At 33.4% G+C, this 11,127-nt stretch overlaps 1 protein-coding gene across 15 annotated transcripts; it reads right to left on the bottom strand.

Annotated features, from left to right (window-relative positions):
• Positions 1-479: 479 nt before the first annotated feature.
• On the bottom strand, positions 480-6,631 carry LOC107644096 (uncharacterized). 15 transcript variants are annotated; one of them, XM_088488357.1, is made up of 7 exons: positions 6,110-6,630; positions 4,814-5,121; positions 4,478-4,609; positions 3,295-3,513; positions 2,426-2,571; positions 1,587-1,705; positions 480-837 (listed from the first exon to the last, which is right to left on the bottom strand). In XM_088488357.1, the coding sequence occupies exons 4-7, from the start codon at positions 3,507-3,509 to the stop codon at positions 736-738; spliced, it is 582 nt and encodes a 193-aa protein (XP_088344483.1). In that variant the 5' UTR covers positions 3,510-3,513; positions 4,478-4,609; positions 4,814-5,121; positions 6,110-6,630; the 3' UTR covers positions 480-735. The 15 variants fall into 15 exon arrangements, with proteins under 15 accessions (XP_088344483.1, XP_088344480.1, XP_020958396.1 ...); XM_088488354.1 differs by having other exon boundaries at positions 4,475-4,570; positions 4,814-5,124; positions 6,209-6,630; XM_021102737.2 differs by lacking the exon at positions 4,478-4,609 and having other exon boundaries at positions 4,814-5,124.
• Between the last annotated feature and the right edge of the window lie 4,496 nt (positions 6,632-11,127).

Genomic DNA, 11,127 nt, shown 5'->3' with positions numbered 1-11,127 from the left:
GCCCTTTAAAATACATTATTTAATCCAAAGTATATTGAAATAAATATTCATAAGTGACAATTTTTTTATTTATTTGATTCTGCTAGTGTCAAAATAATTTTAAAAAATTAATATGTATTATGCGGAATCAATGTTGTTAAAAATCTTAGATAGCTTGTATTTTCAATATTTAAAATATCTTGTATACTCTTCTTTGCATTGGGCAAGAGTTAGATGGGCAAAAACTGAAATTTTACCTTTGAAAATTACAAGTTTAACAAATTCATGTATGTGTGGTTGGAGGCTTGGTTGAGTGGCATATCATATGCCTCCTTAACAACCACACCAGGGTTCAAGTCCCATGGAAGAAAAAATGAACCCAAAAAGTGAACTCATGTAGCGTGGGTATGCTAAAAAAATAGATACATATAACCCAAAAAAAAAAAGAAGATACAAATTAACCCATGGAATTTAATTGTAATCATGTATGCTAAAAAAAATTAGGAACTAATTATAAGTGCATTTCCAAATACTTTTCTCACAGGAAATTGTTGTCTTTAGACCAAAGTCAGCGACTAGCCACCCCTTGAAGCTTGACTCCTAATGAATACCATCATGACACATCTAAACCATATAGGATACATTAAATTTCATTAAAAATGAAATCTACATCAAATTTTACATTAAGTGGCTCTAAGTTATGGAAGACTAATCCATACAAAAATGAAAATACTGCTCAACATTTTGGATACTCTATTAGTAGAAGGAGATGCCATACAACAACTTCCGCCGGTGTTGTTTTTCAAAACCACCAACAATGTCATCAATGGTCTCCTCCCATGAATCAGTAGCTTCAATCTATGCACACAATGCATATACACATCATTAACTACGAAACTCAAATCATTCATAATCATAACAGAAAATTCTAGAGTAGGCATCCAAATTAGTCCCCAAAGAATTTTACATCAGACACTCTGGTCCCTGACAAATTTTTGTTCTTTAGAAGTCCTCGATAATTACTTATGTCTGACAGATTGGTCCCTCCGTCGCTCTCAATCAAATTTTTAAAGATGTATGTTGAAGAAATAAGTTCTAACATATTTTATTACAATATGATTAGGTCCTAAAAAATATCACAAGACAAATTAGTCACCTTTAAAACAATGGGGGAACCAAATTGTCTGATGGGAATAATTCTTGAGAACTTTTGGATAATAATTAGTTAGGAACCAAAGTGTCCTATCTGAAATTTCCTGAGGACCAATTTGGATGTTTATTCAAATTTCTAAAATGGCACATTGATTTTAGTCATGCCATTTTGTTGGTCTCTTGGGGCTAATGTTTGGCAAGTGTCGGAAAAACACGTACAAAATACAAAAAAATTCTGTTTCTATCTTGAGCCAGTTACAAAATGGAGACATACAATTAAGATAAGCATCTAAGTTGGAAAATTCGTTTGACCATTTTTAGCATCGACTAGATACTTTTGCGAGAACTATGAGGGGTCACTTTGTTTGTCAATGGTGGAAATCCACACTTGACATACCATGTTAAATAATATGAATGCAAAGATAAAATGCATTGCGTTTGAGTTCGAAACAAACCTCTTGACATAGATCTAAAGTAAGCCTTGCTCCTATTGCTGCTTCCTCATGGTTATCTTTCACCTCCAAGTTGATTACCAGCACACTTTTCATGTGAATGTGATTTCTATTGTGAAGATCTGCACTTTTTTTCAAGTTAGACCATTGTCAGACATTGATTTAAGATTGAAGAGTCATTAGACCCAACATGTTCTTCATTCCACATATGGCTATAACAGCTTTCTGAATTGTACATGACTAGAAGATAGATCATAGATTGGAACAAAAATATCCAAGATGGCCTATGATTCTATGAATGGATTTAAATAAAATCATAGTTTCTGCAAGTCTGCAACCAATTGCAAATATATCTGAGAGTTAAGTAGACAAAACAAGAGTGGACCACTCTAATTCCCTTAAAGCGCCAATAAAGTTCGTAAGGAAAATATTTTTCATCCATGAAAAATTTGACGCCATTTTTACCCCAGCAACATAGAAATGATAAAGAAAAAGCAGAGAAACAGAGAAAATTAGTGAACTCCACTGGCATTGCAGCTCTGCTGCTAATAACACACAGTTAGGAGACATTTTATTCGCAAATATATTGCCTAATTCTTTTATATTGCAAATATATTGCTAAAACCATGGCTGATAATCATCTCTTCGAAACTGCATTATAATGCCAATGGCAGACATCTCAGCTTAAAACACAAGCACGCTATTCAGTATGTTCTATTTACATATACTAAGAAACAGAAGAAAAAAGCTTGTTTTTCGAATTCATTTATCCAAGACACCAGGTTCAAACTCAACAATCAGAAACAGCAAAAAGATTGAAACAAATCAGCAAGAATGACAACCTTCAATAACCATATCAAAAACTTTTTCCTCAAATGTAAATACCACATCAAAGGAGCCATCAGCAGCATTGTCTTGCCATCGTTGAGGTGCTGTTTTGACTGTTGAGTTTCTTTTAAGCATCGGCAATATTCCATTTCGTCTGTAGCTGTGCTCTTGTTAAGGTTTGCCATACACCCATACCATATGAAACAATGAACAAGGGCTCAACTTCAAAGGTAAACACTAAACACAAATGCAAACATTCAAATCCACCAGCAGAAACATATATCATATATGAATAGTATTCAATGGGTAACCAATTTAATCAACTCTGCATCTTATTCAATTCAATGAAGCCATTTGCTAAGGAATCACCATGCACTCCAATTAAAATTCTCGGTTCTACATCTATATGCCAAAATACACAAATAAACAAATCATAGATTTGAAACAAGATTTCCATGGAAAAGAAGACAATTGCCTGATATGACACCACCAAACATTGGAGCAAAACTGCATTCTTCTTAGCTAAAATTTCGATTTTTTTTTCTTTTTTTATTCTTTACCCATTTGAAGCAACTCACGATCTCTGATTTTCATTTTTGGCCAGCATAGCAAAAGGGATACATTTACATAAACAAATCATAATACACAAACAAGATTGAAGAGAAAAAAGTGAAGGATAAAACACGTCCGATGCAAAACACCATTCAAAGACTCCAGCAAAAAAAAAAAATTTGCATTCATTCAGCTTAAAAATTCGAACTTTTTTCCAGTCAAAGAAACCCCAGAACTTCGAATTTTCATGTTCAGCCAAAGAAATCAAGAGGGTAGAAGAAAATGCAGAGAAAACGAAAATTGATTCACTGAAGAAGTAGAAGAAGGATACAGTTCAGGGTCTTTTCTGCGAAGGTCATCGAACATTTGCTTGTAAGGGGTACCGAAATCGTAGACGTTGGGTTCTCTGAGGGAGGGACCAGGAAGCTTAACGTGCGCACCTGTGCCGTAAGAAGAGACGTCGAAGCCCTGCCTCTTTAGGAGGAAGTGCGCTTCCATGCTCCTATTCTGGTTCGATGAACACACCATGGCGTACCGATATCTCATTATTCTAAGAAAAAAAATTCAGTTAAGAGTGCACAACAATGGAATCCAGTGATTTTTCACCGCTAAGACGAAGAAGAAGAAGAAGGTTCTTCAGTGTTGCGTACTATTACTACCAATGAGTTAGGGCTATTTTGCATTTTTGCAAAGTTGTAGAATAAAAATGTAAATTCCAACATAGTTATCAAAACCGAACCGGTAATCAACTCGGTCGTAGGCAAGGTTGCAAGAACCAAACCGGTCATTGAACCGGTAAAGTGACTGGTTCAACGGTTCAATGTCTAACCGGAATCGAACCATGATTGAACCGGTTTAATTAAATATACAATGAAATCATTAAAAATTCAATATACAATTTTAAATATTCAAATATAATATTTTCTAAACCAGTAAAATTTAAAAATTTACATTTCACAGTAATTTGTTCATATTTTATCTTTTAGAATTCATAATAAAAAAAAATTAATTAACTTCTAAACTCTAATCAAGCTCAATTATTTGACAATCAAGATAAACACTTCAAGAGAAGAATTCTTGTGATATAAGAAACAAAGAAATGTATTCAAAAACTTAAAATTGAGAACATAATTATTGAGAATCAATACACATTGATCGTATTATTTTCAACACTTCCAAATATAATGTCTGCACTATATATATGAAAGCTATTGACCTGAAACAGAATAACTAACTAAATCAAGAGTTTACATGCTCTTCTTTCACTCTTTCTTAAACCAAATCTTGTTCTATTACATTTATATTCTCAATACTAATCAAGTATTCAACAAAAACTCAGAATCCAAAAACTTCTCGGCATCCAAAGCTATCCAAAGCCAAAGAATCCAAAAACAGAAAATTAAGCAGAGTCCAAACTCAACATCCAAACTAAATTCAAAATCACATCAGCAACAATCAACAATCCCAACTCAAAACACAAAATTATTTCAGAAAATCAGCAAAAAGGATATTACAATAATAATTGTGCACCCAGAGTAGACCAAAGCAGCTTCACTCACTTTCTGCTAGCTAGCTTGCCCGCGGGTAAAGCCTAGCCTACTTTCTTGCTACAAATAGATACAGAGATATACAATTCGCTTCCATGGCTTGCATATGAGGGAAACTCAGAACTCAGAATAACAATTATTTTCGAAAATTTAACAAAACATTATCAACCAACAGATTTCAGATCTCAGCAACTCAAAATGAACAAAAACAAAAAAAAAATCAGCAACTCAATCAGATTTCAGCAACTCAGAATCAGTAAAATAACAAAATAAGAAAGCATAAATTGAAGTAGCTTTGCTTACGGCGGCGAGGGAGGAAGAAAAGCGACGGCGACGGAGGGAGGAAAGTGAGCTCGGACAGAGAGGGGATCGAAGACAGAGGCTCGATGCGCGCGCGAGGGAGGGCTCGACGACGAGGACAGAGACACAAGTTCAGGGTGGCCGACGACGATGAGGACAGAGGCGGCAATGCCAACAGCAGCTCCAAGAAGACCTAGCGAGCGAGGAGAAGGGATCTAGGAAAAGAGGATCGGCGACACCGGGGCTGGACGCTGGCTGAAGAGAAGAGTTCGTCGGCGACGGCGGCGCTAGGAACTGGGCGCTGGCTGCTGCTGCTACAAAACAAAGAAGTATCCATAACCAGATACGAAATTAAAGACTAGCCACAGCACATTGAAAAATCAAAAAATTATCAACATGACCATATTTAAATTCTGCCACCAACATTCAGCAACAAACAAAGAAATAAAAACAGCAGGACATTCAGCAGCAAAAACACCATTACCAACAGCATTCAGCATTCAGCAACAAACGGGGCATCCAACAACAAAAATTAGCATTCAACAACAAAGTGTCATCAATCAAATCCATATGATCTTATCAAAATACAATCTCAAAAGTTAAATAGTAAAAAGAAATATCTAAATATTAAAAACCAACATGAAGATTTATCAATCATCAAAATCCATAAATTAGAAGAACCTTGTGACTGACTATTATTCGAACTAGGTGGACTAGGATTAGCAGAATCATTTGAATTAGGAGGATTGGCAGACGAATTATTACTCAAACAGGCATTATCAGCAACTGTTTCTTGATTAATACTTTCATCCATAACTAAAATCAATAAATCATAATCCAAACTAAAAACAGCAACAGAACGGCTAGAAATCCAATAATCATCCATAAGACCATAGAACAGAATCAGTAACAAATCCATTACTCAATTTCAGAATAAGTAACAAATCAGTAACAAAAGCACATATTAGAACAGAATCAGTAACATATCAGAAATCAATCACTAACTTCAGAGTTCAGATTCACAAATCCCTAATTTCAGAAATTGCATATTTGAGTAATTTGAAATTTCAGAGTTCAGACCACTAACCTTGACTGAGAGAAATTATAAAAGCTAGAAATTATAAAACCAATCAGAAATATGGTTATAGCATTTCATCAAACATGTTGAGTGCGGTAAAATTAAAACGAAATAAGAGACTCCAAAGCTTAATTTCAATGTGATAGAGAAGAGAACAAAACTATTGTAACTTTAATTAAGTCTATGAAAAAATCCAAACCACTACCAAATCAAATAATTACTTATTGTAGTAGAAATCAGAAGTTGCAGAGTTTGAAGAAGAGTATTGGTGTTGTCTGTTGTGTGAGTGTATTGTCTGGTGGCGGGTTTAGGGAACTCACGGCGGGGACAACAGAGAGCAGTTCGACTGCTGAGTGGAGCACGCGGGTTGGTCGCAGAGTTTGAAGCAGAGCAACGTGGCTTCCAGACGAACGCGAACTCGAACGGTGAACAACGAGTGAACGCGAACGGTGAACGCCGAGCGAACGCGAACGTGAACGGCAAACAAACGGCGACGGAAGCGCGGCTGAGCAGACAAAGACGACGGACGCCGAGCTCGAGGAAGCAACCGCGATCGGTGACAGCGAACAGGGGTTGAAGAATTGGAGCACGAGGGAAGCTAGATAACGGATGGCGAACTTTGAGTGCGACGGACGGCGGCAGTATGCACCTCCTTGTGGCGGTGGTGTAGGCTTACAGTGCTAGGGTTTTGTGGTTGGGTTTGTGTGATTTCTCTGACTGAAAGAAAGAAAGGGAGAACGGGAGAAAGAAACGAAGGAAGCTTCCCTTTTTGTGTAAACCGGCCGGGTTCCGGTTCGGTCTGACCGGCCAATTCTCGTCCGGTTCAACAGTTTTTTCCGATTTTTTGATTGTCGGTTTTATAAGTCTGACCGGACTGTTAATATTATCGGTTCGTAGTTAAACCGATCCGACCGTCCGATCCGATCCGATTTTCAGAATATTGATTTCTAATTAATTCGGTTGAACCAAAAAGTCCAGTTCGATTTTCTAAATAATAGTTGTAGGTCACTAATTTAACCGATAAAACACTTATTCTTCTGGTTAACTTGGCTATAATTAAAAAAATATATAAAAATATAAAATTAAAATTAAAATTGGCTTTTCCATCATGTTTAAAGACACTTTCATCCCAATTCACTTTTACAAAATTTATTTTCAAACATTTTTAAACATCACCAATAAACAAACAACATAATTTATTCAAGAACTCTGTAGAAAAGAAAAACTCCATTGTAAACATCTAAACCAATTAAAAATATGGTTATTGCGATTCAACTATTATAAAGTATAAACATTGATAATATAGTTATTTCAATTCAACCATATACTCCAAATGTTAACAAGAAAGAGAATTTGGCTACGATCCTTGATCCCAGCCTAAAACCAATATGCAATGAAAGATTAGTTAATGAGGTGTTACCGTTCAAAACTCAAAAAATGCTAGACAGTATCTATCATACAATGCAAAATAGTTTCATTTTAGGCGAGTGATTATTTACCGCAACAAATTCAAGGTTTAGTGATGATGATAATAAGTAACAAATTTAATTTAGTGATATTTTTCAACAACAAAAAAAATTGCTTAGTGAGATATTTAGTAATAAATTTAACTTACAGCAATAAATTCAGTTTATTGATAATTTTTAACAATAAATTCAATTATGATCATTTTCAGCAACAAAAACTTTACCTCTAATTCTCCAAATATGATTTACAGCAAAAGAAAAAGTTAGCTAAATTATTATTTCAGTAACAAATTCAACTTTCAACAACAAATTCAAGGTGTACTGATAATTTACAGCAATAAAATTGAAAAAGAAATAACAAGACTAAAGGAAACTGAAACTCACTTGGCTAGGGACCAACTGATGGCACAAGATGGTGTAGGAAGCTAACCAACTGAACACACGATTAAAATAAGAAGACGACAACGACTACTATCCGAGGGAACAGATGCTGGTTCCGTCTATTTCTGCTTTTGACAAAGCAAACGCAGGAAGACGCAACTGAGCTTGAGAAGGTGACAGAGTACGACAGAGTTTGAGATACCGGAGACGAGAGAGGTCGCAACGACACCAATCGTGAGAGAGCTGAGAGAGTGATGAGAACAAGAAAAAGTTTTTTTTAAAAAAAATAAACATGACCCGGTTTGAGTTATATAAACCGGCTGGATCACCGACTTTACTGAAACCCATCCAAATCAAATCGATTTTTATCAAAATCCAATGCTGAAGCAGTTCAACGAGTAATTTGACCCAGTTAAATGATTGAATGACCAAATTTTCAATCGAATCGATCAGGTAGGAGTGAATTTAATAACTATGAATTTTAGTAAAAAAATTCTTAAAAATAATGTGAAAACAACAATTTGAGATTTTAATGGGACTAAAAGCTATTTTATTATTAATTATTCTATTTTATTAATTCCTTATAAAAATAATAACATAAAACTTACGGTCATGTATATTATTTAGAATAATTACTTAATCAGCTCTAAAATTTTATAAATAAATATTTTAATTTTTAATCTAAAAAAATTAATAAACAAATATATTTTCAATGTTATTTTCAGGCAATATCATCTCTGACCATAATTCTTTGGCAATCACTATTATTAATTGTTAACTCACATACATAATAATTAAATATTCACGTGTTGTGAGAGAAATAAATTAATTATAAAATTTTGATTAAAATGATAAACCAATTGCTGAAAAAAAAAAAGAAAATAAGGCCAATAAAATTTGATATAAATTTTTTTTTAGAATTATGCTTCCACATAAAATTAGAAAGTGATATACTCGGATATAATGAAATCAGACTTTTTCGCCAACGAAAAGAATAAATATAATTTAAAAATAAAATAAAATGAAAGAATCTCGCATAGAGTGAGAGGAGGAGTTTAAATTTTTTTTTTACTACTCTTACTAGTATTCTCGCTAATAGCTTCGAATGAGAGCTAAAGTTGGTGGGTTAGCATCATAGAGGAGTTCAAGAGCAATGCAGAGCCGAATGTGAATCTTAAATTGGTGGCCAACTTATTCTGGCAATTTTTAGAAGGTAAAAAATGAACTGATATTTAAAAGATTTCGTAGAGCACCATCTCTCAGGTTAGAACTAACTCAGAAAATAGTAGATGAGAGAAAGGAGATGATCTAATTTCTTTCCCAATTGCTAATAAATGATAGACGTCTTTCACATTTTTTATTTCTCGTGGAACAATTCCAAATTTACCTTTGTTTGTTGTCCACTTTTGAACCAATCTTTATATCAATAAAGCTATTTACCTTAGTTTAAAAAAATAGTGAGATGACTTTTTTTTTTTAAATTAAGAGTCATCTGTTTGTTGCGAGAAGCTTAAAAAATAATATTTTTCTTGTAAAAAAGTGATTATGCACAGTGCATGAAATGATGTTTTCAACTATTCGCAAAGAGCAAAAAACTTACTTTATCAGGTTAATTTAACAGAGTCAGTCTCTTGTTATAAGCGAAATAGCAATAGTTTAATATTATTTATACCCAAATTCACTGTTTTGTAGTGAAGAGTAGTTAAAAATATTGATTTTTTTTGTTTATATAAAGGATTGCCAACAGCGAAATTGGGTTAGCATCATAGAGGAGTTCAAGAGCAATGCAGAGCCGAATGTGAATCTTGAATTGGTGGCCAACTTATTTTGGCAGTTTTTAGAAGGTAAAAAATGAACTGATATTTAAAAGATTTCGTAGAGCACCATCTCTCAGCTTAGAACTAACTCAAAAAATAGTAGATGAGAGAAAGGAGATGATCTAATTTCTTTCCCAATTGCTAATAAATGATAGATGTCTTTCACGTTTTTTATTTCTCGTGGAACAATTCCAAATTTACCTCTGTTTGTTGTCCACTTTTGGACCAATCTTTATATCAATAAAGCTATTTACCTTAGTTTAAAAAAATAGTGAGATACCTTTTGTTTTTCTTTTAAATTAAGAGTCATCTGTTTGTTTGTTGTGAGAAGCTTAAAAAATAATATTTTTCTTGTAAAAAAGTGATTATGCACAGTGCATGAAATGATGTTTTCAACTATTCGCAAAGAGTAAAAAACTTACTTTATCAGGTTAATTTAATAGAGTCAGTCTCTTGTTATAAGCGAAATAGCAATAGTTTAATATTATTTATACCCAAATTCACTGTTTTGTAGTGAAGAGTAGTTAAAAATATTGATTTTTTTGTTTATATAAAGGATTGCCGACAGCAAAATGAGAAAAAAAATTTATACTTTCTCCTCTTTTAGAATTGTGTTGTTTCCTTTTTCGGTGTTTCTTTCTTTCTTTAACTTCAATATCTCAGAGATTTTTAATTTAGATACAACAACTTTTTTTTAGGAGTAATAGAAAGAAATGTGAGTTTATTAATATATTTTGATGGTGAGGTTATACCATATGCAAAAAAGGTGTGAAATTTATTTGTAGGAGTCCAATTTTTTTTATTATGTTTTACACGATGTCATTTGTAGAACTACAAAGTGGACTATGTTAACACATACACAGTGATATTTCAAAAACAAAGTCAAAAGTATTTTATATAGGTAACCGGTGTTAAGGCTTTGGTAGTGTAATACAGTTTCAATTAATGAATGTGATTGATGAAGCCACTATGTTAGAGAGGTTAATGATTTATCAACAGAGTTAGGCTCAAGTGTCGACACTAGAGTTATATGTTGAGTTCGAGAAGTTAACTATTAGTGACGAAGCAAACAAATTCTTGCTAAATGAAGAGGACAACAAGACTACAAAATAAACAGTAGTGACAGTGAAGAACAGTTCTTAGCCAATAATGACACGTTGGGAAGAAATGATGAAGGGAACAAAACCAGTGACCTGGAAGGTGCATGCTTTAATGAACACAGTAGCAAGCCAATATTTCTTTGATTTGCCATCTTTCATGCGTGCTCTGGACCTCGACTCGACGCTATGTGCTCCCCATAATTTCCTGAGTTTGTAAACTCAAGTATGTGACTATCATTTTTTAAAGAATATTGGTTATTTTGATATTTCAAATTTTGCATATTTTTACAGTAATTGTTAATATACTTCGTTTGCACCAAATAAAAAGAAACAAATAAGTTACATTATTTTGCTTGATATTGTAAATGCTTAAATTAAAATGAATACAAATCAGTGATATTTTAATTTTATTTTGAGTTATGACGTTAAATATAATGATATATACTTTTATAGAACTTTGAAATTGTTTTTCGTT

This window comes from Arachis ipaensis, chromosome B5 (assembly GCF_059453495.1).
Source record: "Arachis ipaensis isolate K30076 ecotype BB chromosome B5, ASM5945349v1, whole genome shotgun sequence".
Taxonomy (NCBI): domain Eukaryota; kingdom Viridiplantae; phylum Streptophyta; class Magnoliopsida; order Fabales; family Fabaceae; genus Arachis; species Arachis ipaensis.
Note: the sequence above shows the minus strand (reverse complement) of the source record. Positions and strands in the feature narration are given on the sequence as shown.

Bases quoted from the DNA above. Each gene is read 5' to 3' on its own strand.
- LOC107644096 (XM_088488347.1), bottom strand. From the start codon at position 3,509: ATGAGATATCGGTACGCCATGGTGTGTTCATCGAACCAGAATAGGAGC. The intron at 2,572-3,294 runs GTATCCTTCTTC...ACAAGAGCACAG, and splicing joins CGCAGAAAAGACCCTGAACT to CTACAGACGAAATGGAATAT. The intron at 838-1,586 runs GTTTGTTTCGAA...TTGTGTGCATAG, and splicing joins CTTTAGATCTATGTCAAGAG to ATTGAAGCTACTGATTCATG.